This window comes from Meles meles, chromosome 21, assembly GCF_922984935.1.
Source record: "Meles meles chromosome 21, mMelMel3.1 paternal haplotype, whole genome shotgun sequence".
In the NCBI taxonomy this organism is placed as follows: Eukaryota; Metazoa; Chordata; class Mammalia; order Carnivora; family Mustelidae; genus Meles; species Meles meles.
The window spans coordinates 10,527,114-10,553,331 of record NC_060086.1 but is presented as its reverse complement, the minus strand read 5'-3'; the positions used below and the strand labels follow the sequence as shown (position 1 = coordinate 10,553,331).

Genomic DNA, 26,218 nt, shown 5'->3' with positions numbered 1-26,218 from the left:
CATCCGGGGCCCTCATCCGGGGCCCTCATCCGGGGCCCTCATCCGGGGCCCTCATCCGGGGCCCTCATCCGGGGCCCTCATCCGGGGCCTGCCTTCCGCCCATGGTCGTCGGACTCCACCTCCGGAAGTGCCACTGAGAAGCGTCGGGCTCCAAGCGGTCTAGAGCGACCCCGGAAACCCTGGGGCTGCTCCTAGAGCGAGGGTGTCTGCGACGGGACGGCCGCCTGGCCTTGCCCCTCAGCTCGGGTGAGTGCCCGGCAGCCGTTTTGGGGTCGCGGTAGGCGTCGCCGTTGGTTTAGGCTCCTGGGAAGGATGAGGAGGAGCTCCGTTCCGGCCGACGGCGGTTCCCGTCCCCAGGAGCGCTGCGGGGCCAGGGTGCGAGGGCCTGTTTCTCTTCAGTCAGGTTTTACCCTGACGCCCCGCGGACTAGGGCTTCGCCGCCGGGGCCCGGTGACCCTGCCGTGGTGCGAGCTGGGTGTCTGGGGCCCGCCCCGCCCTTCGGGGAGCGCGTCTTCACCTAACAGGGAAGTGGGAGGAGGGCAGCGCCGGGCGAGGCCTTCCGAGGGCTGGGCGCCAGGGCCGATTCTGAGGGTTGTGGAAGCGGGACGGTGCCCTGTGGCGTCCTTGGGTTTGAAGGACGCGAGCCAAACTGTTTGAGACGCAGCTCTTCCCTGGATCACTGTCAGGGCGGTGGGAAGCGGCCTGCCCAACTCGTCTGCGTTGGTGAACTGTATGACCATTCCCCTCCCCCACCACAGTGGGAATTTTGTCATTAGGTAAGCCCATTTGGTAAATCACAGTGGGCAGGCAGTGTTTGGCAAGTAATGCCTCGGGGGCCTGCTTAAAAAAAAAAAAAGTAATCATAACTAGTATGTTTCTCTGCGTACAGACTTGACCCTTGAAAGAAGTTTGTACATTTCAAATATTTTAAACTTTCTTCAGAAATGTTTATTAAGTTGGGCTTTCTTTTTTTTTTTTTTTTAAGATTTTATTTATTCATTTGACAGAAATCACAAGTAGGCAGAGAGGCAGACGGGGGTGGGGGTGGGGAGCAGGCTCCCTGCCAAGCAGAGAGCCGGTGGTGGGGCTCTATCCCAGGACCCCAGCATCATGACCTGAGCCGAAGATAGAAGCCTTAAAAGTTGGGCTTTCTTGATTTTTTTTTTCTTTCCCCTGAAATACCACAAATTCTGAATAAGTGGAGTTTAAAACTGCCCAATTGGACCATGTGATTTGGCTCTTAAATATTTGAAACTGAATGATTTCCATTTTTTCTTTCTGTTTTATTTAGGTGGTTAGTCATTATTAACTGTTTCTGTTGAGTTATCTGCAGCGTGTAAGATACTTGGCTAAGTCCTGAGGATGTAAAAGGATGGGCTGACTTAGCTTATACAATGAATTCTCACAGTCTGACACGGCAGTGATGGTCCTTGTCCTTCAGAACAGGGATGGAGGAAATATCCGCCCAGGAAGCTGTTGGATCACCAGTTGTCCAGTTTCAGTCTTTGGAGAGCCTGTCTGAGGGTCTGTCCCCAGAGCCTCCGTTCACACAGGACACCGACATGGAACAGGAGCTCAACGGGGGTAAGGCTGAGAGAGCACTGAAATCCACGAGAATGGGGATACAGTGGGGCTTCTGGGTCTGGTATGAGAGAGGCCGGGAACTTCTCTAAGAAGGTGGCCCCTAGGGGAGGTCTGAGGGAGGGACCAGTGTGACTCAGTTCAGTCCTGGTCTTGGGCTCTTTTAAGGACAGTCCATCTTTCTTTAATAGGCAGAGTGGTGGTCATTCACTCTGCTTTGGCTTTTTTTTTTCATTCATGCAACCTTCACTTTATCCGGTGTCACATCCAGAAAAATTTTTAAGATATGCTGCTTTTGTTGTATCTCGCAATCCCTGCCTCGCTTTTACTTCCTCTTAGAGTTAGGGCCCTTCTCTCCCCCTGTTCCCTTCACTTAGTTTCTTCCCTCCTTGGTGACTTTGCGAGCTTTGCCACCTGCCATTCTGCTGCAGCTGCAGTGTTTGTGACTAATCTAATTTTGGCCTAAAAAGCAACCGTTTAATTCTTGGGTCGAGCATAACGCCTGTACGAGTGTACACATACCACGTATTGACTGAACAGTAACATCTTTATGTATCATATAAATAGGTTGATGTGTCTCGTACTTCTCTTGTTTTGTAAGAACCTTGTTTTAAATTGCTGTGGCCGACTGCATTGCCTGAAATAACTTGTGTCAGCAACACCAGTTGAGTGCTGTGGTGTGTAGAGTGCTGTGGGGCGTTGTGGGAGTGTGGAAAAGGTTGCGAGGAAACAGACGACCATTCCTTATTCTTGGGAGCCTTACGCAGTGGTTACAGAGACAGTGTCCATTCACATGAAGGCTTACTAAAATGTACATAACAGTAAGTCAACTAAGTAGTCATTTCTCTGGACAAGTCACTGCAAGTCTTTGTGCTTTGCTTTGCCCATCTGCAAAACAGGTACGGTACTTACCCTCTTGTTAGAGGAATGTCCTGTCATGAGAATATGGTGAAATACGAGATGTTATAAGAAAATCCTGAATCACGGGCCTAAACATGGGTAAGGAGGGCATGCTGATGTTGAGAAGGAGCAGAGTAGACGCACTCGGTACCTGAGAAACATTCACTAGTTTTACTAGAATGTTGATGCGAAGAAGGGTCCCGCTGACTCCCTCTTCTGTCAGGGAGCCCTGGGGAAGGGTTGCTCTCACTCTTGGCTCCTCTCTCCTCCCTCAGCTCCACCTGTTCCCCAGGTGCCTGCTCTTCCCCATGAGGGAAGCCCAGGAGACCAGGCAGCTACGCTCCTGACAGCCAGGTACCAGGTGAGCTGAGGAACCCTCTGCTTTTTCCTCAGGGACTGTTGCTACTGATTGAGTGTGGCCCTTCCCTCATCCCATCCATAAACCCTGCCTTGAATTTTTTTCAATAGCAGACCTCAGTTTCAGAATTGATCCTCTTCAGAGACCTGGACTTCACAGAAACCACCTCCCCATTTCCCCACCTCCCTCAGTAAACACTATTTCTTCTCTACCCCTGGTGCTGTGATGGGCGTTTATTAGATATTAAAGGTTATGGAACTTGCCCCCCTGTTTCTGGTCTGTTTTCCCTCCTCCCCAGCTTGGCTGTACACTGGTCACTCTCTCTGTGTCATCTCCTTCACTTTTTGGCCACGATGCTGTAGTGGCCTCATTCCGCAGGGCAGCCAGGCTGTGTTATTTCAGGAGTTTGTGACATTCGAGGATGTGGCTGTGCACCTTACTCGAGAGGAATGGGGATGCCTGGACCCTGTTCAGAGGGATCTCTACAGAGAAGTGATGTTAGAGAATTATGGGAACGTGGTCTCACTGGGTAAGGACTTTCTTATTTTTCAGTTTACCTATTAGGATTTCTTTACTTCCTTGTTTCTGAGGAGGTGCGAGGTCTCTGAGAAAGTAGAGTGTGGCTCAGATTCCAGGTGTTAGAACCTCTGAATCCTCCATCTTCAAGGTCCTCTCCTCTGGGAGTGGGTTTTCTTGCGGGGGCGGGTTTCAAGAGGAGACCTTGTACTCCTTATCTTTAATTAACAATTCCTGCTTTTGTGGGGCATCTGTTTCCTGTTAGAAAAGGGAAACTTGCTTGTGCTTTGCCTCGGTTCTTACCTTCTCTATCTTTTCCTTTTTTATGAGAGGGACCTTAGGGTCTCCCAGTCCACAAGCAGACACTTTCCTTCCTGGTAATTCAGTGCCCCTGTATCTGAAAGTTTTCCATTTTCCTTGGAAGAAGAAATCCTTTTTTAAATAGGCTAAGCTCCTTGCTGAATGATCCCTCACCTCTTAACATTCCTAAACTCATCTCCAAGAGGCAGAGTGTGAGAGACTTCATTTAAAGACATGACTCACTGCGGGTCTATTTCAGTGAGTCATCCAGATGGTAGTCCTAAGTAACCTTACCCGGAGCGGCAGAAGTTTCAGCTTTAAACTGAGTCTCTCCTTTGTCGTTTGGGTGGTACAGTGGGCTGCCGGGATTGGGCCCCCAGTAGTGTTCTAGAGGGGCATCAGCAGGGCTGTTGGCAGCCCCCTTGATGTGAGCATTGCTCCTTTTCCTCTTTTTTTTTTTTTGGCCGGTCTCTGCTTCTGCCTTTTTTTTTTTCCCCCTAAATATATGTGTGTATTTAATCATATTTTTTTTCTTTCTCTCTCTTTTTTATTTCGGCTTTGCCTATGCTGGTGGCATCCAGGGTGTTCCTTTGTCTCCTTGATTATGCTCAGGGTTAAAGAAGTCTTTTTACCTGTGGGGAGGCAGCCTGCCCACTGGGAAGGTTTTTCGTGTGTTTCCCATTCCTGGCTCTTTGATCTTTATAGGCATACTTCTCCGCCTTCCTACCACCCGGATTCATAGTGTGAATTCCTGCCCGGCCCTGAGTCATACCCAGGCAAGTGCTTTCTCTGGAGAAACACTTGCAGTTCTTTCAGCAGGAATCTCCAAGAGATGGCCCAGGTATCGGCTTCCCATCGATATTGCTCGTCCCCGCTCGGAAACTCCTTTTCCACGATTGTAAGATATCACACTTGATTGATGCTCTCAGGATGCCACCAGTATGTAAAATTGCAGCTCCTCAGATGACCTTTGTTAAATTTCGGAAGGGCCAAGGAGGCCCTCCGTTGCAACCAGATGAATTTTGAACCTGTGTTCTGAGTTCATTCAAAAGCCACGGTTGGTGGTCATCTATTTGTGTTCTGAGAAACCACAAAGTTCAACTCCAGCTCTTCAGTTATAATCTTTTCATGTTATTTTAGAATGTGGAATATATGCTGTGCACCCCCCTTTTCTGTAGTGAATATGACCTGCCCCTTCTCTGGTCTGACTTTCCTGTGACCCCTAGGCTTTCCTTATGTTGAACACTCTAGTCTTCTCCTTTAAGTCCCTATCTCCCCATCCCAAGGCCCTGACTTTGTCCCCTTTATTCTTTGTGGTGCTATACAGATTGATGAATTTAAATGACCTTTCCCGATCAAGTGTTCCTTAGCTCTGTCCTTGATGGATGGGAAATGGGAGGGCGAAAGAGTTTAATTTTTCTATTTCAGGGTATCAAATTGAATGTATATTTAACAACTTTGTAAACTGTAAAGTGATGTACTTGTAAACTACTGTTAATTTTATCTAATAATTACATAATTTCCAACAGTTAACCTGTCTACTTTTTGGAGTAAACAAACTTCTTAGCACTTTAATCAGCCTAGTAGCACAGCGTGCTATTAGACTGAATTTTATCGCATTTCCTGTGTCATCTCTGCAAGTACAGGACACGCATGCACATGCTCACATACTGGCTACAAAGGCATACAAGAACCCCCTCCACCCCCCCGCCATTCACCTTGCTTTTGTGACCAAGTCAGCAGCATCTTTTTAGTAATTACTTTTTACAGTTCTTAGGAAATCATTTTTATATTTTTAGGCTCAGCAAACTCCACCTGAAATGTGAATTTATACACGTACTTAGCTTAATGTTTGGTGTTGTAAAATATGGGCATTGTAATTCGGTTCCTGACTTAGCAGTCTCACTGTCAAGTTCACATCTTTTTCCCACGGCAGTAGCTCAGTTGTCACAGACATCAGAACTTTGTTCTTTTGGGTAAGTGCTTCTGCTGTATAGTGGTAAATGTACAGAGTATGAACAGCCGAGTAAAAGAATAAAAAAGTAAAAAGTCGTATTTTTCATTGCTAAATCTGAAAAGAATTGTGTTTGTTCACAGCGAGTGAATTACTGGCTTGAGGGTCATACCCAAAAGGAAGTTTTCTGTGACTTAGTGCTGGAGATTAAGACCAGGAAAGTGGTCTGGTTTGCATTTCACACAGGGTCAGTGCGGCGGGTGCCTTATTCAATGACATCATTAGAAACATGCCTATCAGAATTCTGGTTGTTAAGTAAGTTAATAAATCAGGAAATGTTTGACACTTACCCTTTGCTTTTGGAAGTTGATGTCATGAAAACAAAAATGATTTTGTATAGAATGTCTTTTATTGCCATGTCTATTTACTATTTATTGAAGAGCCAGTGTGTTACAAGGTACGATACATATCTCATTTAATCCTTGCCATAACCCTGTGAGCAGACGTTACTCTATTTTATACCTGAGGAAACTCAGGCTCAAAAGTTAAGTGATCCACTCAGGGTCAGAACTAGGCATAGGACTCAGATCTGAATCTGAAGCTCAGGCTCTTTTTCATTGTTACACCCCTTAGGACAATTAGTCTAACCACATACAGTGTTATTTTTTTTTTTTTTAATTTTATTTATTTATTTGACAGAGATCATAAGTAGGCAGAGAGGCAGGCAGAGAGAGAGGAGGAAGCAGGCTCCCTGCTGAGCAGAAAGCCCGATTCGGGGCTCGATCCCAGGACCATAAGTAGGCAGAGAGGCAGGCAGAGAGAGAGGAGGAAGCAGGCTCCCTGCTGAGCAGAAAGCCCGATTCGGGGCTCGATCCCAGGACCCTGGGATCATGACCTGAGCCGAAGGCAAAGGCTTTAACCCACTGAGCCACCCAGGCGCCCCCATACAGTGTTTTTTTTAAAGACCTATCCATCTATGTCTTTAGAGAGAGAGAGAGAGCAGTGGGGAGGGTCAGAGGGAGAGAAAGTCCCAAACAGATTTCGTGCTGAGTGAAGAGACTGACATAGGGCTTGGTCTCACTGCCCTGAGATCACAGCGTGAGTGGAAACTGAGTGGATGCTCTATTGACTCTGCCACCCAGGGGCTTCACATGTGTTTTTTTAAAGTATTCTTGTGGCTATATACTCTGATTACAATTAGAAAAATCCATCCAGTTAGAAAAATTGGACAGATGGGCATTAGGTTGTACAGTTTGGGAGCAGAAAGAACATGCATTCGAGGGGCGCCTGGGTGGCTCAGCCAGTTAAGCCTCTGCCTTCAGCTCAGGTCATGGTCCCAGGGTCCTGGGATTAAGCCCCACATTGAGCTCCTTGCTCAGCGAGGAGTCTGCTTCTCCCTTTCCCACTCCTCTTCCTTGTGTTCCTGCTCTTACTGTCTCTGTCAAATAAATAAATAAAAATCTTTAAAAAACAAAACATGCATTGGAGAAGAAATAAAATTGTCTAGGGATACGTTCCATTAAATTAGGTATCTAGGGGTGCCTGGGTGGCTCAGTTGGTTAAACAGCTGCCTTTGGCTGAGGTCATGATCCCAGGGTCATGGGAACCACCCCGATTCTGGCCCCCTTCTCAGTGGGGAGTCCCTTCTCTTGCTCGCTCTCAAATAAATAAATTTAAAAACAGTAGGTATCTACCTAAGAACAGTATTACTAAGGAAAGATTTTGTGTATTAAGGACCAAGAAGAAGGGCATAAAACTTCTAGGTGGCTAAAATCTTAGCATAACTGGATAGGCAACAAACCAAATAATGAGGTGAATTTTAAATGTCATTTTTAAAGACCAGATTTAAAATAAATCTCATTGGAACACTGTCAGGGTTTAAATGTCAAAAATCAAAAGATTTTAATAAAGGATCAAATAATTTTTATCTATTTTAAAGATTTTATTTATTCGAGAGAGAGGGAATGAGAGAGAGCATGAGAGGTGGGAGGGTCAGAAGAACAGGCTCCCTTCTGAGCAGGGAGCCCAACGTGGGACTGGATCCAGACTCTGGGATCATGACCTGAGCCAAAGGCAATCGCTTAACCAACTGAGCCACCTAGGTACCTAAGATTAAATAATTTTAGATAGGAAAAATTAATTGCAAATGCGTATTTTTAAGTCATAGAGTTCTGACTTTAAAATTTAGGAAAAAGGCATTCAGGACGATGGCAAGAAAACCTGCCTTAATGCTTCCTGTGACCCTTAGAATGTTAGACTGGAAAGAATATAAACTGTGGAATCAGACTTGGGTTCATCTTACATTGAGCAGATTATTTAAACTGGTATTCATTTTCTTCAACTATAAAACATGAAAAATAATGTCTGCCTTTCTGGGTTTATGCCAAGGATTGAATTTATGCCCAGGATTAAATGAGATTAAATTACGTGTGTGTAAGGACCTGACTTGTGGTAGTTCCTTAAATGCTTTTTTAGAAACGACTGCAGGCGAAAAGAGCAATAGATCAGATTTTAAAAAAAAATTTTTTTTTTAATTTTTAAGTAGGCTCCATGCTCAGCATGGAGCCCAAAGCAGGGCTTAAACTCACAACCTGAGATCAAGACCTGAGCTGAGATCAAGAGTCGGATGCTTAACCAACTGAGCCACCCAGGTGCCCCAGACTAGATTTTTTTTTTTTTTAAGACTTTATTTATTTATTTGACTGAGATCACAAGTAGGTAGAGAGGCAGGCGGGGGGTGGGGGGCGGTGTGTGGAAGCAGGCTCCCTGCCGAGCAGAGAGCCCGATTCGGGGCTCGATCCCAGAATGTTGGGATCATGACCTGAGCTGAAGGCAGAGGCTTTAACCCACTGAGCCACCCAGGCGCCCCTAGATTTTTTAATATAAACAAATTTCAGGAGTATGTTCAAATTACTTCTTTATAGTGGTATTTCCTCAAATTGAATATTGCTCATACTTTTGTAAAGGAGTTTGGATTTTTATTTTGAAGAGACTTTCATTTCTTTGACACTATGTGATCTTTTAGTTTGCGTTTATTTTATTTATTTTTTATTTTTTTTATTTTTTAAAGATTTTTTATTTATTTATTTGGCAGAGAGAGATCACAAGTTGGCAGAGAGGCAGGCAGAGAGAGAGAGAGAGAGAGGGAAGCAGGCTCCCTGCCGAGGAGAGAGCCCGACGCGGGACTCGATCCCAGGACCCTGAGATCGTGACCCGAGCCAAAGGCAGCGGCTTAACCCACTGAGCCACCCAGGCGCCCGCTTTTAATTAGAACATCCATGACTGTAAATCTGTTGGGTCCTGGCTCTCCGTGTATTACTCTAATAACTATTTCTCTGTCCTCTTTTTCTTTTCTTTTTTTTTTTTGAGAGAGAGAGAACATGAGTGGGGTTGGTCGGGGGCGGGGCAGGGGTGCGGAGAACAAAGGGAGAAGCAGAGCGGGGAGTCTGAGATGGGACTTGATCCCAGGACTCCAGGATCATGATCTGAGCCAAAGGCAGACGCTTAACCAACTGAGCCACTGAGGCACCACTATGTCTTCTTTTTATTTATTTTTACTTTTTACTCCATTGTCAGTATGTTGGTCTTCTGTTGTCTTTCTGTACGTATGTTGGAGGAAAGGACAGATTTCATTCACAACCATTGTTTTTTACAAGCAGATTATGTAAAAGCCAGGTTCTGAAAGACTGATGTTGAGCCCTAGGTTCGCTAGTTGTTGTGACCTTGGGCGAGTTACTTTTTTTTTTTTTTTTTTAAAGATTTTATTTATTTATTTGACAGAGAGATCACAAGTAGGCAGAGAGGCAGGTGGAGGGAGAGGGGGAAGCAGGTTCCCTCCTGAGCAGAGAGCCCGATGTGGGGCTCGATCCCAGAACCCTGAGATCATGACCCGAAACGAAGACAGAGGCTTAACCCATTGAGCCACCCAGGCGCTCCAGGGTGAGTTACTTAAGTTGTCAGTCTTAGTTTTCTTGTTTGTAAAATGGGTACAATGGTGGTTTCTACTTCATGAAGTTAGGATTACCATTAAGTTAGTGAAAATTTATAAGGTTCTTGGTGTGGTACTTTGGATCTGCCAAATGTGCAGTAAGTGTTAGCTTAATTATTTTAATGATACTGATGATGCAGATTATGTTTTTTTAAGATTTTATTTATTTATTTGACAGAGACACAGTGGGAGAGGGAACACAAGCAGGGCAAGTGGGAGAGGGAGAAGCAGTCTCCCCGCCAAGCAAGAAGCTTGATAAGGGACTTGATCCCAAGACCCGGGGATCATGATCTGAGCCAAAGGTGGCCGGCTTAACCAACTGAGCCACCCAGGAGTCCCAGAACTATAGTTTTTTTTATCTTTAATTGCCTACTAAGCTTTTTCTCTTATTCCTCACTGCATTAACTTAAGCACGGTCTAAAATCAAATGCTTCTGGGGCGCCTGGGTGGCTCAGTGGGTTAAGCCTCTGCCTTTTGCTCAGGTCATGATCTCAGGGTCCTGGGATCGAGTCCCACATCGGGCTCTCTGCTCAGGAGGGAGCCTGCTTCTCCCTCTCTCTCTGCTTGTCTGCCTACTTGTGATCTTTGTCATAAATAAATAAAATCTTTCAAAAAATCAAATGCTTCTTTCCACGTGGAGACAGTTTTTTTTGTTTTTTGTAGGTGATATACGTGTAGATATAGAGTAAATAAGCAAAAGTTGCTTCAGTTATCAAATACTTAGAAATACTTTAGATATACTCGAGGTAAAAGCTACAAATTCTGTTATCAGAATTCAAGCAGAATATTTGCTGCTTCAAGCCATGCTAACCTTTTTTAAAAACTTAACTATTTCATTTGGCATGGAGGACCTCAACTAAATAAGCATCCAAAGGGGGTAATAGACTATTAGTGCCCAGCAGGAATTCAGAAACACGGTAAATGCCTTTCTTTCTTTCTTTTTTTTTTTTTAAAGATTTTATTTATTTATTTGACAGAGAGAGATCACAAGTAGACAGATAGGCAGGCAGAGAGAGAGAGAGGGAAGCAGGCTCGCTGCTGAGCAGACAGCCCGATGCGGGACTCGATCCCAGGACCCTGAGATCATGACCTGAGCCGAAGGCAGCGGCTTAACCCACTGAGCCACCCAGGCTCCCCAGGAAATGTCTTTCTTATGTGTGTTCTGTGTCTGCCTGTTCGTAGGCTCTCATATGGAATCCCAAGAGGACAGCTGTTGGTTTGTCATATTTTCCAGGCCCAGTGCCCTTTTAGAAACTGGTTATCTATGATATGTTGACACCGGGACACAAGATTGGCACTCAATAAGTAACTCCTTTTTTAGTTTTTTTTTCAATAAGTAACTCTTAAGTAAATAAATCAAAAGAAGATACTAGATGTGTGGTCCCTGCTAGTAAAAGTTTACAAATAAAGTAGGGATGATAATTCCTGAAACCAATTAAGTAAAAAAAAAATCTATAAACTCCATTATATAGTGACATGTCAGGATAAGAGGAACAACTAATAAATTGTGTAGCTATTCAGTAAGTAGAAAGAAAGGTTTTTTTTTTTTTTTTTTTAAAGATTTTATTTATTTATTTGACAGAGAGAGATCACAAGTAGACAGAGAGGCAGGCAGAGAGAGAGAGAGGGAAGCAGGCTCCCTGCTGAGCAGAGAGCCCGATGGGGGACTCGATCCCAGGACCCTGAGATCATGACCTGAGCCGAAGGCAGCGGCTTAACCCACTGAGCCACCCAGGCGCCCGAAAGAAAGGTTTTTGAAGTTGATGGGCTTGAGCTAGACCTTGTATGTGTGCTAGTAGAAGACTCTGGTCTGAAGATGTATAAAAACTGCCCCTTTGATACTCTGATAGTTCTGTCTCCCTCAGGAGCAGACTGCTTTTTGGTTTTGCTTTAAAAGAGATAAGATCCTAGCAGTCCCATTACGTGAGCCAAGAAAGGCAATTTTTTTTTTTAAGATTTTATTTATTTATTTGACAGGCAGAGATCACAAGTAGGCAGAGAGGCAGGCAGAGAGAGAGGAGAAAGCAGGCTCCCCGCTGAGCAGAGAGCCCGATGTGGGGATCGATCCCAGGACCCTGAGATCATGACCTGAACTGAAGGCAGAGGCTTTAACCCACTGAGCCACCCAGGCGCCCCAAGAACGGCAATTTTTATGTTAAGGTGCATTTTTTTTTTTAAAGATTTTATTTCTTTATTTGACAGAACACAAGTAGGCAGAGAGGCAGGCAGAGAGAGGAGGAATCAGGCTTCCTGCTGAGCAGAGAGCCTGATGGGGAACTCCATCTCAGAACCCTGAGATCATGACCCGAGCCGAAAGCAGAGGCTTTAACCCACTGAGCCACCCAGGCGCCCCATGGTGCATTTTTATTGTATTTGCCTCTCTATATCGTATTATGGTTAGTTGTTTATATCTGTCTCTACATACTCTCCATATGGGAGGCACCTCATAGATGTTTGTTGAATAAAGAAGAGTGTAAGCTCCTGATGGTGAGAATGTGTTATGCTGTTTTTTGTTTCCTCATGTGCACTGAAGCAAATTGAGATTCGTGACATTTCTTAAGATTGGTTCTTGGAATATTTATTCAGTCGTTAGTGATTGTGTTGCTGCAGTTTAGCTCACCCCACAATGGGTATTTGAGTATTTGCCTTTCTCCAGTCCAGCAAAGGTATATTTTGAGGGCCTCCCTTTTGACGGGGTCTAATCTAAAGATTGATCTATAGGCAGTAGCTGAAGAAGATCGCTTCTGTGAAGACAGGTACACACTCATGCACCAGTTCCCTTGTCTGAGTAATGTTTATTTATTTATTTATTTTTTTTTTAAAAGATTTTATTTATTTATTCGACAGAGAGAGATCACAAGTAGGCAGAGAGGCAGGCAGAGAGAGTGAGAGGGAAGCAGGCTCCCTGCGGAGCAGAGAGCCCAATGCGGGACTCGATCCCAGGACCCTGAGATCATGACCTGAGCCGAAGGCAGCGGCTTAACCCACTGAGCCACCCAGGCGCCCGTCTGAGTAATGTTTAAATGAATACTTCTCCCAGAGTCATCAACTTGCCCCATAACACACCTCTTTCTGGAGCACAAGTAGGAGCTCCTTGTGGAGGATCTTTGCCCTTCTCACTCTCTAGGACTAACCTTATGTCTTCCTAAGAATTTACTTTCTTTCTCCATTAACCATTAGTTAAGAGAAAAAGTGGCTTTGTGTAGTGTCTGGGGGATAAATCGCCACATCCCATTTCCTTCTCTGTGAGCAGGATTTCCAATTTCCAAGCCTGATGGGATCTCCCTGCGGGAACAAGATCTACAGGTCTTTGATCTGGAAACTAAGAATAGAGAAGTCTTAAGAGATGACTGCTCAGGTGAGTAAGGTAGACTCAATCAGATGGAATTAGTAGGGAAGTAAGATTCAAATTGTTGAGCCAAATTGTAGCCGCTTTGGTAGTCAGAAGAAGAGCTCGATCTCTACACCAGATGGCAAGCTCCTTTGTTTTCCCTTCAGTTTTGATGAATTCTTTGCATTTATTTTATCCCTTTTCACCCACAAGTTGTACTGGGTCTATCTATCTATCAAAAGATCTATAAATCTTTTGAATTACTTCCCTGTTACCTGCTTTGAACCATCTTAATTGATTACCTTCTGTGCCAAAAAGTCCTCTGTTTTACCACACCCTGAACCATTTGCGTTTTAACCTTATTGCTCCTGTTCATGCCCTTACATCTGCTGTTGAGATTTTGTGCCTCTGCTTCAGAGTAAATAAACTTCTCTCATTTTAGTAAATTCTAGATTATTTAGTTTTCTCCTCTCTGAGGTTCCCCCCCCCCCATTAAGCACAGGGTACAGATTACATTTGCATTTTCTATTTATATATTGAATCAGATGGAGAGACCAGAGAAGAGAACAAGCTGTTGATTCCTAAGCAGGAAATTTTGGAAGAAGTACATTCGTACAAAGTGAGAGTAGGAAGACTCAAAAAGGATATTGCCCAAGTTCCTGGGACTAGAGAAGTGTCTAAACCTGAGGACAGATTAGAAAGGCTTCAGGAAATCCTAAGGAAATTTCTCTTCCTGGAGAGAGAGTTTAGGCAAATAACAATCAGCAAGAAAGCCTTCACCAGTGACAACAATGAATGTAATGAACCTGAAAAAAGCTTCAGTCTGGACTCCACCCTTGATACAGATCAAAGAGTTCTTAGAATTCAGAATATTGATGATACTGATAAGTATGACATGGGGGTGAACCAGAATTCAGCTGCTGGTAAACAGGAACAAATAAATCTCATACAGGATGTTCAGAGTAGTGAATATAAGGAAAGCTTAATGGATCTCTCCCACCTTAGTAAATGTGACAGCATGCCTGCCGCTGAGAAATCCTATCAGTGTGATGCGTGTGAGAAAGTCTTCCATCAGAGCTCTGCCCTTTCTAGACATCAGAGAATTCATACTAGAGAGAAACCCTACAAGTGTAAAGAATGTGAAAAATCTTTCAGTCAGAGTTCAAGTCTTAGTCGACATAAAAGAATACACACTAGAGAAAAACCCTATAAATGTGAAGCATCTGATAAATCCTGTGAAGCATCTGATAAGTCCTGCAGTCAGAGCTCTGACTCCACTCCACATAAGAGGATTCACACTAGAGCAAAGTCTTATAAATGTAGTAATTGTGAAAGAGTTTTCAGTCGTAGCGTGCATCTTACTCAGCATCAGAAGGTTCACAGAGAGATGCCCTGTAAGTGTACTGTATGTGGCAGTGACTTCCATCATACCTCATACCTGGCTGAACATCAGAAAGTCCACTGTGAAGAGAAAGCCTATGAGTACAGTGATTGTGGGTTGACCTTTGTTAAACATCAAGGAATTCATCTCAGAGAAAAGCCCTATACGTGTAATGAATGTGGAAAGGACTTCAGATTGAATTCCCATCTTATTCAGCATCAAAGAATTCACACAGGAGAGAAACCACATGAATGTAACGAATGTGGAAAAGCTTTCGGCCAAACGTCATGCCTTATTCAGCATCACAAAATCCATGGGCGAGAGAAATCCTATGAGTGTAGTGAATACGAGGAAAGTTTCAATCATAGCTCAGATCTTGTTCTTCAGCAGGAAGTCCTCACCAGGGAAAAAGCCTTTGATTGTGATGTATGGGAAAAGAACCTCGGTCAGAGAGCACACCTCGTTCAGCATCAAAGAATTCATACCAAAGAGAAACCTTATGAATGTGATGAACGTGGAGAGACCTTTAGTCAGATTCAGGCCTCCTTCAACATGTGAGAGGTTATATACCAGGGAGAAAGCATATACGTACTGAAGGTGGTGAAGCCTTCAGGCACAGCTCAACCTTTATTCAGCATCAGAGAATCGAAACCAGAGAGAAACCCTCTGAATGTGATGAATGTAGGAAGACTATTTGCCAGTGTTAAACTTCATCGACATCTGCAAACCCATACCAATGGGAAAATCTACGAATATATTGAATGTGGTAAATGCTCCATGCCATCTTCATACCTTAGTCACCGCTGGAGAATTCTTAACCAGAATAAAATTCCATCACCAGAATAAATATGAAATAGCCTTCAGTCAAAGTAACTACCTTGCTCAGCATCAAATTCATCCCATGCAGAAAGCCAATGAGTGTAATAAATCTGTATGCACGTGGGAGGATTCAGTCATATTCTACCCCTCACTCAACGCTCAAGAATCCATGCCCAGGAGAAGCCATTCAAGTGTAGCAAAGGTGACAGGTCTTCCAGTAGGAGTTCAAGTCTTTTTCATCCTTAGAATCTCCGCACCAGATCACAGTCTGCTCATAACGCAAATGGAAAAAACGGACTTGTACATTTCAGGCTTTATTCAACATCAAAATATTGGAGAGAAAATTTTATATAAAATTGTTAATATATAGCCCTGATCTTTTTCATTGCAGAAGAAGATAGTCTGAGGAGTGACTTGGTGAATGCAATGCTGACTCCTCCTGGCATTCTTTTTATTTAATAGCTGGTGTAAGTAGGTATATGAAATTTATGGAACTCATTGAAACTATTTTTTTAAATATGGCCTATGAACATTTTTATTTTTTCCGAAATTTGGTTCCTGTCACAGCTTCTCTAGGATATTGTTAATATACCAATGTAAAGACATAATTAACTTCTGGAAAGTTAGCTCTGAAAACAGCTCATTTAGCTATCTCTGCTGTTCTCACCCCAGGTTCTCTCCAAAACAGACTCTTAGGTCTGCTGTTTCCTGAGCATCCTACTTTCCTGTTCCTTTCCAGGCACAACACTTGGATTCCTGTTAATTTCTCCATTTTCTTAGTACCGTCAAATGATGGTTTTCTAGTTTTAAGCGTCTCACCAGCAGGTATGCCGTCCCTACTTGATGTTCGTGTTCTGGTGTCTTCTTTCCTAAAGTGAAGCATCTACCTTTAAAAAGAATTGGAATTCCACATCCTGTCCATCCGTGCGTTTGAAGGATTCCATCTCTGCTCTGTTTGTGGCAGGCAGCTAAACATTTTCAAATGACACCCAAGTTCTTAGCTGCCTTGTCTGCATCCACAGCCCTGTAAAAGAGATAAGGACATCAGGGAGCCCACAAGACTCCTGGTGGTCTAGCTACATTCATTCAGCACCTATTCTGCATGTCAAGGTTTAGAATTATTTTATATACTTCTGTTGAAGGCCAGCAAAATGCTCAGGTCTGCTTTTGATAGGGGCAAAATAAAAGAACATATACAGAAAAGTCAGAGACCTTCATAAGGGAATGCAGCTTTTCAAAAAAGATACTGCTATTCTTCTGTAATCTCTCTGGAGAGAGAATTTCAAGAGTGGCAGGTATTCCTGATATAATTTTAACCGCTACGATTGCTTCTTTATCTGTTTGGATTTTTGGCCCCCTCTCCCATCAGTCCAGGACAGTATTTGAAGTGTGGGGGCTTTGTGTATAATTGTTTGTTCATCATCACATTTTCTGCATTTTATGAGTCTGCGGGCCAAGAACTTGGTTTTTTGATTGATAAAAGTGATCACAGATGTCAGGATGTCCAGAGTTCAGGGTCCCTGTCAACAACTCGCCAAGAATTCGTGATTGTTTAGATGATGTTAGAGCATTTTATTATATTTTTCCATCTTAAGTTTCATAACATTTTGTGAATAAGATGTCACTTAAAAGTCTTACTGTCATTCCAAGCAAGTGAGGCCTTCGTAGTTCAGATGTTATAATATTTACTAGGGATCCTCAACAAATATATAACAATTTATTGCTTATTCTATAATCCTCTTATGGCTAAGCTCTAAGATAGTTCTACCACCGTATTTTGCCTCTTAGCCATCAGCAAGCATAGGATCTTATCAGGGCAAAGTAGAGATCTAAATGAATTGATATAAATGTAAAAGCAAATGAAAAATGCATGTTTTTTCCCCTTGTTTATGAATGTGTATGCCCTTATGTACAGAGACCAATGGTCACTTCTGGTGATTATGAAACAGATTAATCCCTAAATAACAGAATATGTAAAAATCACATGTATGCATTTGGTTTAGGAATGTGCTTTTGTACTTCCACTTGAATAAAGGTGTGTTTGATACTCAGAATTTGTTTCAAAAAATATCTTAAGGCCTCAACCAGAAGCATTTGGAAATCACGGAATCACCTTCCTGGCTGTGACTCACTTCCTTCCAGAAACCCGCTTCACAAGAATAGATCACTCTCTTTCATACTGATACAAAGCTTGCTCTTCCACAGACTTCGGGAACAAAGTCCATTGGAATGTTTAGGGTTTTAAGAATTGTTCAGTTAGGATTTTGTTGGCACATAAATAGTTTGAGATTTCAGTAGAACTAGGCAGAATATATGTGTGTGTGTGTTTTAAATAAGTAAAACACATTTTAAAAAATGAGAAACCAAAATAATTCTGGAGGACAATTAACTTGCCTCTTTAAACTTGTGATATTTAATCAGTCCAATATAATATGAGTTTGTATTTTTAGTCTTTTAATCTTGAAGATTGAGGAAGGAAGAGATCTAATAGTTGAGGTCTACCAGATTTATCTTCTTTTTTTAAAAGATTTTTATTTTTATTTTTATTATTTTTTTTTAAAGATTTTATTTATTTACTTGACAGAGAGAGATCACAAGTAGGCAGAGAGGCAAGCAGAGAGAGTGAGAGGGAAGCAGGCTCCCCGCCGAGCAGAGAGCCCGATGCGGGACTCGATCCCAGGACCCTGAGACCATGACCCGAGCCGAAGGCAGCGGCCCAAACCACCGAGCCACCCAGGCGTACTTATTTATTTGACAGACAGAGATCACAAGTAGGCAGAGAGGCAGGCAGAGAGAGGAGGAAGCAGGCTCCCCACCAAGCAGAAAGCCTGATGCGGGGCTCGATCCCAGGACCCTGGAAACATGACCCGAGCCGAAGGCAGAGGCTTCAACCCACTGAGCCACCCAGGCACCCCAAGCAGATTTATCTTTTTTCTGTCCACCTACCTACATGCGTATGTATGTATATTCATGGTCAGACTTAATTCTTGCAACTCTGCAAGGGAACTAGCTCCATTTTACAGAGGAACTGAAGCGTAGAGAGGTTGAAGAATCTGCTAGTGTCACTCAGCAAGTTAATGGCCCAAGTCAGGCCTGACTCCAGGCTTTCCATCATCATGATGTTGGTATTAGACACATCCCAGAACCCAGAGAAGTTTTCTTTGATAGCTCTTCATTCCCGGTTATATCCTCAGTGGTTGACTATTACCAGTTTGCAGTTAATCTGAATGCTTCCAGAGCTGTCTGGAGTACTAGGAGAAAGCACTCCCCGTATCTTTGGGGAGCAAGTCAGAAATCCTGCTCCTGAAACAGGCTTAGATAATTTTGACAATGACATGCCACAGGTCAGAGCTCCCAAATTCTTAACCTCCTGTCAAGCTATCCTAGCTCCCATCACTATACACATTTCCATTTCTCAATGGCCAGAATGTGCTCTTTTCCCCTGCTAACTGGAACTTGCTGATTGATGGACATGTATTAGATTTCCTATCACTTCTGATTAAATCATAGCAGTGAACAGGGTGGGTAATGGGAAAATCAAGTTTGATAACTAGATTTTGACTTGAGCAAGAGAGTGGATAGATGGTAGACTAGAGAGATGGGGACCACTGGAAGAGGAGCAGGGAGAGTATTTCAGGCAAAAGAGCATGTCAGAAGGCCTCCAGATAAAAGAGTTTGGCATCTTCAATGTAGTAAGCTCTCTGGAGGAATGGCTCACCCTAGGAAGTAGTGGGCAACTGAGGAAATTTAAGAATGAAGTTTAGGGGCACCTGGGTGGCTCAGTGGGTTAAGCCTCTGCCTTTAGCTCAGGTCATGATCTCAGGGTTCTGGGATCGGGCCCCGCATCGGGCTCTCTGCTCAGCGGGGAGCCTGCTTCCCCCTCTCTCTCTGCCTGCCTCTCTGCCTGCTTGTGATCTCTGTCTGTCAAGTAAATAAATAAAATCTTTAAAAAAAAAAAAAAAGAATGAAGTTTAAAGGAGGCCCCTTGGATGTCATAACAGCAAAGCACAATGGGATTTCCACATCTGAAAATGTGACCTCAACTATCCTTTCATTCATTCGGTAATACAGTTGCCAGATGCTGTGTGATATTCAGTGCTAACCTGTGGGCACAGTTAAACCATCTACCAAGTAATGAAGACAACATTAGTCAGAGCAATGACTTTGGAATTGGACATATCTGTGTTTCAACTTTGCTGTTTACTAGCTGTGTGACTTTGGACATTTTAGCCTCTGGTTTCCTTGTCCATATGATGATTAATAATTGCATGAAAATTAAACCAAGTAATAGAAAAGGTACTGGTCATAAATTAACTGCCAAAAAATTACAAATATAAACATCACTATAAAAACCAGTGAGAACATGAAGTCTAAAAAAAAAAAGCAAATTAAGGAGCAAGCATTTAGCAGTGCAGGACTAGCATTGTTAGTCCTAGCATTGAGGGATACCCTGGGTTTGGAGAACTTAAATATGGCTTGAGAGGTCATCAGGAATCCTAGACTGGTAGGAACTGCCTCCCCATAGGCGCTCTTTACTGGAGTCAGCAAACCTTGACATCTCTTTTTGCTAAGATTTGTACCCTTTGGGATCACATCTTACACTCCCTTCAAAATATGGGTGCTTAATCTGAGACTGGAAAGATGATTTCAACCTTGCACTGTACAAGTCAATGAGAAAATAAATACGGGAATTTTTCATTTTGCTGATGCATTCTGTTCACACTCTTCACTTTTATTTTTTTAAGATTTTATTTATTTGGCAGGGACACAGCGAGAGAGGGAACACAAGCAGGGGGAGTGGAGAGGGAAAAGGATTTCTGCTGAGCAGGGAGCCTGATGTGGGGCTCCATGCAGGGCTCATCCCAGGACTTTGGGATCACGACCTGAGCTGAAGGCAGTCGCTTAACAACTGAGTCACCCAGGCGCCCCCACACTCTTCACTTTTAGAAAATGGTTGACCTCATATTTGTAATCCATTCATGTTTATAAATTTACAACTTGGGCATAATGACAGTGTCTGTCTTTTTTTCCCCCCACACTTGCTCCAATTACAAATCTCCACCTAGTCTAGCCTTTGTCCTTCCCCAGGCTCTGGTTTGAACTGGCCAGGGGTCTAAAGGCTGCCTTTACTTACTGAGTCTGCAGTTTGGGGCACCTAAAATTGTGAAAAAGTACGAATTTCATGGGATTGTTGTGAAAATTAATGAGACGCCATTTTACTCCATAGGTGGTAACTGCTGTTTCTGAGTTTAGCAGGATATAACCCTATCAGGAACAATTCATTTCCCTAACATTTTTCCTGCATCAACATATCAAATATACCTCTGGCAAACTTATCTAGGCACAGTAGGGTATTCGAAATCTTGATCCTATTTCTAAGGCTCTTCTCCCTCTTTTAGCCCATGGATACCTATATGTTAGGCCTGCTTACTTACTTACTCCAGGCCCAGTTAGGGGGTACTGGAATAGTGTAGGGGAAACACCAGTTGGGTTGAAGCATAGGGAGAAGACAGGCTGGACTGCGGGTAAAGATAAGGGATTTCCTCCCAGCAGGGGCATCCCCGCCTTGTGATTCGGAAGAAGGGAGGTGGGGATGGGTGGTAAAACCGCAGGGGTCAAGGGAGTAGGCAAATGGGGGTGCATACGGGACAGTAGGGGTGAGAAAGAAGTAAGCAACCAATTTAGACGCTAGGTCCACATGGGCGATGAAGGGCAAATAGGGAAATCTAGCCCCATCTCCCTCAATGCCTCCTTGGGGGCCCGAAAGAGACGCGATCCCAAGCCGCGCTGGGCCCAGCTCCCCAGCGGCCCCTGAGAACTCGCGATCGAGAGACCTCCGAGCTGCCTAGACGGGACCCGGAAGTGCGCACGGGGGAGCCCGAGTTTCCAGTCGTGCCTGGGGACCGTGGTCGACGCTGCTACGGAGCGGTTGCGCCAGTGAGTATCGAGGTCCGGGACCGGGAGCTGCGGGGCCTGCGCTGTCGCTAGGGGAGAAGCGCGGTCCTGCGGCGGAAGTGGGGCTCGCGCCGAGGGGACCCAGGTGGCGTGGGGGTGGGGCCTCAGGCAGGACCGCGCCCCCCCGACTCCGGGGCCCAGCCAGCCAGGGGAGAGAGAAGTGGGACCCTCTCCTGGAAAAGCTTCACTTGCGGTTTCCCCTACATCTACCCTCTTCTCCCTCCCTTTCCCGCAGTGACTGCCCATCCGTTGTGCCGCGCTCTGAAGAAATTTTAGAGGTCTTGTCTTTGGAGCAGCACCGGGGATTGGATCCAGCCCATGGAGAAGCTGCCTGAGCAGATAACCCCGGAGTCCCTGTACCCATCCTCCCAGCAGGATCCCCGAAAGAGCAAGGGTGAGGAGCTGACCTAGCTGGCTTTCTTTGTCTAAACTTTGTCCTTCCAGCCGCGGCCTCGGATCAGATGGCCACGATTAACTTTACACTTAGAATTGGTCTGGTGGAAAACTACTCCCCCACGTCCTTTTTTTATTTTATTTTTTTAACCTCAGGGCTCTATTACCTGTAAATAAAGCCTGTAACCAAAGTTTCCTCTCTTGACTGTGTGGAGCAGACCTGCCTCAGCAGTACTATCCTCGCACTAAGTCTTGGAGGATCTGTCATTCCAGCACCAGCCAACTTGCTTGGCTTTCGGAGAAGCTCAGGAAATGTGTGAATAAATGAATGAATGAACTCAGCCAAGTGTGTCCCATACCTGAAGTACCAGGAAAAGAGTGGGCTTCTCCGCTCATCTTACCCAAGCTCTCCTTCATCCTTAGGGAAGATACATTTACCACCTGAGGTGTAAACTCCGAGAGGGTGCTTTGCCTGTGGAGTACAGTAGATGCTGATGGAAAATGAGGTTAAGCTATTAGTATCAACATTTTTCCCCTGAGTAGCAAACATTTTTATTTCATCCTGCCATCCATCCCAACATTAAGTGGCATAGCCATTAAAAAAAAAGATTATTTAATTGCGTGACAAAGGCTTAGATAAAGACTCTGAGATGGCTTATTTTGGGGGAGATTTTCTTTTACACATTTATTTGTAAAAACTGTGTTTTCAGACTAATTTTTTAACTTGACAGGTATTAATTGAGCTCTTAGTATAAGGTGTTGGGACTAAGTTGGAAGAAAACCAAACCCCTACTCACCCGCAAACTTAAGAGTTGGAATAGTTACCTGTGAGGGGCTTTGGGACAGTAAACTGTAAAAGTTTGCAAGAGGAGATCCCCGTAGACTGGGTTTTGGCCCTGGAAATCTTAGAAAGTCAGAAGTCTGGCCTTGAAAGAATTTAGAGTAAGAAAGGTATGAAGTTGGCATTTCTCTTTTAAGTAGTATACTATTGTTGTATTTATTTATTTATTTAGAGAGAGCAAGTGAGTGAGTGGAGGAGCAGAGGGAGAGGGAGAGAATCCTAAGCAGGCTCCATGCCCAGCATGGAACCCGACATGGGGCTCGATCTCACGACCCTGAGATCATGACCCGAACTGAGATCAAGAGTCGGACGCTTATCTGACTGAGCCACCCAGGTGTTCCAGAAAGGAGTCAAGTTTTTTTTTTTTTAAGATTTTTTAAAAAAATTATTTATTTGACAGACAGAGATCACAAGCAGGCAGAGAGGCAGGCAGAGAGGAGGAAGCAGGTTCCCCACTGAGCAGAGAGCCCGATGCGGGGCCAATCCCAGGACCCCGAGACCATGAGCTGAGCCGAAGGCAGAGTCTTTAACCCACTGAGCCACCCAGGAGCCCCGAAAGGAGTCAAATTTTAAATGAGAGGGGATAGATGCTTACCATAGGCTCCCTGTTACTAGTCTTTCTTTCTTTTTTTTTTTTTTAAAGATTTTATTTATTTTATTTTATTTATTTCACAGACAGAGATCACAAGTAAGCAGAGAGGCAGGCAGAGAGAGGAGGGAAGCAGGCTCTCTGCTGAGCAGAGAGCCCGATGTGGGGCTCGATCCCAGGACCCTGGGATCATGACCCGAGCTGAAGGCAGAGGCTTTAACCCACTGAGCCACCCAGGCGCCCCTGTTACTAGTCTTTCTAAAAGGCCAAGTGCCTGGACTCACCTTCTAAAATACTCATTTACTCATGTTGGTTCACAGTGCCCACTGCATTCAGTCCATACTCCATAACCTGGCATCCAGGGTCCTCTGCAGTGTGGCCTCAACCCACCTTGAAATCTTTCCTGTGTGTTCCCCAAAACAAACCCAGCAAGACTGGTGTGTCTACACAAAGTAATGCCACAGACCCTGCACTCTCCACCGTTGTGCCTTTGTGTCCTTTTTCTCATGTGCATTGCTGTCCCCTACATTCTCTGCCTATCCAAACGCCACATATCCCAGCGTCCCATGCACGGCAGCCTCCTCCGTGAAGTTTATGAAACAGACTTGGACTGTGAGGAAGGAAACAAACAGATGCAAGAGACATTTACATGAAAACCCAAGGACCTGGTGGTTGATTGAGCATTAGGGAGGAATTGGGGACAATCGCCCTCGTTCCCGTCACTGTCATACCCCTTAAAAAAATCGTCACTAGTTGCTTTTGCTTTTGGAACGCAGGCACTGCTTCTGCCTCATCAGAATTGATCAAAGCCAAGTTGCCAGTGGCTTAGCTGAGGAATCCACTGGACACCTTTTATAAGCTTTAATTTTTTGGCCCATTATAACTATTTTTTTGTTGATGTGATCGCTATTCCTTGCACATCATGTTCTTTGGTTTTGGAAGTACTCTTCTCTTTTCTTCTGGTCTTCCTCTTGCCTTCTCGGGCCTTCCCCACTCCTGTTTCTCCATCTGTTTTTAAACATTGGTTTTTCTCCCAAGACTGTTCTTAGCCCCCTTTTTTTCACTCCTGTGGGTGATCCTATCCCCTCTCAGGACCTCTCTTAACTGCTTGCTTCTGCTCTTGCTGCCAGCTGGGTCCTGGATACTAGATGTTCATGGGTGTACTTTGGAGCTCCTTGTTTTCTGCCAGGCCCCCACCTCCCTACCTTCCAGTGACTACCTTGGTTAATTGTAGTAACTGGTTTTCCCAAGCTGGAAAATTTGGAGCTGTACTCTACTATTCTCCTTCCCTCCGTATTCAGTCAACTACCACCAAATCCCATCAGTGTTTCCTCAGAAAGGCCTGATTCTGTTGTCTGTGACTGCCATTTCCTCACTTTAGACCCATTCTAGTTTTCTTGGAGCGTTCACACATCCCTGTGCTATTGGCCATGTCCCCTACTCTAGGCTATCCTCCATCTGCTGCCAGAATGAATTTCCCTGGAAACAAATTTGATCAAGTCAGTCTCTGTCCAAAGCCCTGGGTGTGGCATATATGCTTCTTCATATCTGGCTCTGCCCTTTTCCTATTTTCCTTCCTTCCTTCCTCTCTTGAGAGAAAGAGAAAGCGTAAGTGGGAGGAGGGGGCAGCATCCTGAGCAGACTCTGTGCTCAGTGAAGAGCCCAGTGTGGGCTCGAATCTCATGACCCCAGGATCATGACCTGAGCCGAAATCGAGTCAGACAGCCAACTGATTGAGCCTCCCAGGCACCTCATCTGGTTCTCCTCTATTTTTCTGCTGTATCTCTGGCTTCCTGCCCACATGGGCCATATATTTCACTCACATGGAGGTTTTCTTTTTTTTTTTTTAATTATTCCTTAAACTTAGTGTTCCCCTCCATGTTGCTGAGCTTTTGCAGATGCTGTTACTTTGCCTGGAATACTCTTCATCTTGTTGATCCTGATCATAGTTCAAGATCCAGCTCAACGTCATTCTTTGAGCCTACCATCTCCAGTTCACCTAGGTAGGGGTTGTCCTTCCTGATTGTGCTTTGAAGCACCTTTATAAGCCCTCTACTGGTATCTTGCATGTAGTAGGTGGGATGTACGTTTGCTGATTGGCTAAATCAAACAGGGAGTGTATTCGTTTCCTAGGGCTTCTGTAACGAATTACCACAACTTCATGGCTTCATACAGCAGAACTGTATTCTCTTCTAGTTTTTTGCAAACTAGAAATCCATGAAGGCTGTGCTGCCTCTGAAGGCTCTAGGATAGAATCCCTCCTTGGCTGTTCCCAGCTTCTGGTGGTTCCCAGCAATCCCTGGTGCTCCTTCGCTTAAGGCTGCCTCACTTGTCCAATGGCTTTCTTTCCTGTGTGTTTCCATGTCTGAATCTTCCTCTCGTTTCTCTTCTATAGATGGCAGTCATTGGATTTAGGGCCCACCCGAATCCATTCTGACCTCATCTTAACTCTGCAAAGACTCCACTTCCAAGTAAGGTCATATCTGAGGTTCCAGGTGGACATGAATCGGTGGGGGGTGGGGCAGGGAAACGGCACTTTTGGACCCAGTACAATAAGTAATGCTCATTTCTTCTGCTGTTAGAAGTAAATATACTTGGGATCCCACAGCTTTGTAGTTAGGGTTAGAAGAACTACTTTCCCCCCTTCCCTTTAAATTAGAAGCAGATCAGTGAAGAAACTCTTTTTTTTTTAAAAAAAAAAAAACTCTGTTCACAGGGACACATTTGATTTGTTTATTTCAGGGGACAACTGCTCTCTTCTTGGGCTTCTCAAGGTCTGTCTCAGTCTGGCTACTGTCTGCTGAGGCATTCCAGAAGGTCCTACTCTCTACCAGTGTTCAAATCCCAAGTTTTTGATATTTTTTCTGTAAGTGGCTCTGACCCATGAGGAGATACATCTCTCTGAATTCTGTTTGAGCCTCAGTCCTGAAGACGTTTTACAAATGGTCTGTTTGGGCCCCTCAGTGACTTAACGATTCTTCTCTGGATTGCTAGGAGATAATCAGGAGCATTTTTTCAGTTTTGTTTGTTTTTTTTGAAGATTTTATTTATTTGAGAGAGAGAGAGAGATAGCAAGAGAGATGATGAGGGGGGAGGAGAGGAGCAGGCTCCCTGATGAGCAGGGAGCTTGATGTGGGGCCAGATTCTGGGATGCAGAGATCATGACCTGAGCCAAAGGTAGATGCTTAACCAACTGAGCCATTCAGGCGCCCTAATTAGGAGCATTTTGAAGCGCCGAATTGTGTGCAGGGTTCTTTACATAGTACTGGGCTTGGAGACAAAGAAATGGAAGACATCATTTTTTTTTTTTTA

The 26,218-nt window shown here is 44.4% G+C and overlaps 2 protein-coding genes across 14 annotated transcripts in view; both read left to right on the top strand.

The window, feature by feature from the left end:
• Positions 1 to 102: 102 nt before the first annotated feature.
• LOC123933785 (zinc finger protein 655-like) lies at positions 103 to 17,182 on the top strand. Of its 4 annotated transcripts, XM_045993351.1 has the most exons (5): positions 300 to 776; positions 1,442 to 1,584; positions 2,757 to 2,842; positions 3,242 to 3,368; positions 4,361 to 5,188. In XM_045993351.1, the coding sequence occupies exons 1-5, from the start codon at positions 733 to 735 to the stop codon at positions 4,555 to 4,557; spliced, it is 597 nt and encodes a 198-aa protein (XP_045849307.1). In that variant the 5' UTR covers positions 300 to 732; the 3' UTR covers positions 4,558 to 5,188. The 4 variants fall into 4 exon arrangements, with proteins under 4 accessions (XP_045849306.1, XP_045849305.1, XP_045849308.1 ...); XM_045993350.1 differs by lacking the exons at positions 300 to 776; positions 2,757 to 2,842; positions 3,242 to 3,368; positions 4,361 to 5,188 and adding exons at positions 103 to 246; positions 12,851 to 12,955; positions 13,474 to 17,182; XM_045993349.1 differs by lacking the exons at positions 2,757 to 2,842; positions 3,242 to 3,368; positions 4,361 to 5,188 and adding exons at positions 12,851 to 12,955; positions 13,474 to 17,182 and having other exon boundaries at positions 265 to 776.
• Positions 17,183 to 20,957: 3,775 nt separating this feature from the next.
• The window catches only part of TMEM225B (transmembrane protein 225B), a 30,786-nt gene continuing 25,525 nt past the window's right edge, over positions 20,958 to 26,218 (top strand). For 7 of the 10 annotated variants that reach the window (XM_045993368.1, XM_045993372.1, XM_045993371.1 and 4 more), the window contains exons 1-2: positions 20,958 to 21,065; positions 21,319 to 21,477. The gene's annotated coding sequence lies outside the window, so the exon portion shown is untranslated. Of the gene's footprint in view, positions 21,066 to 21,318; positions 21,478 to 24,773; positions 24,910 to 25,301; positions 25,378 to 26,218 lie in introns of all 10 variants that reach the window. The other 3 variants (XM_045993365.1, XM_045993364.1, XM_045993367.1) reach the window with 3 other exon arrangements.

Excerpts from the sequence above, each read along its gene's own strand:
- LOC123933785 (XM_045993349.1), top strand. The coding sequence starts at position 733 with ATGACCATTCCCCTCCCCCACCACAGTGGGAATTTTGTCATTAG. Across the intron at positions 777-1,441 it reads AGTGGGAATTTTGTCATTAG|AACAGGGATGGAGGAAATAT; the intron begins GTAAGCCCATTT and ends CTTGTCCTTCAG. Across the intron at positions 12,956-13,473 it reads CTTAAGAGATGACTGCTCAG|ATGGAGAGACCAGAGAAGAG; the intron begins GTGAGTAAGGTA and ends ATATTGAATCAG.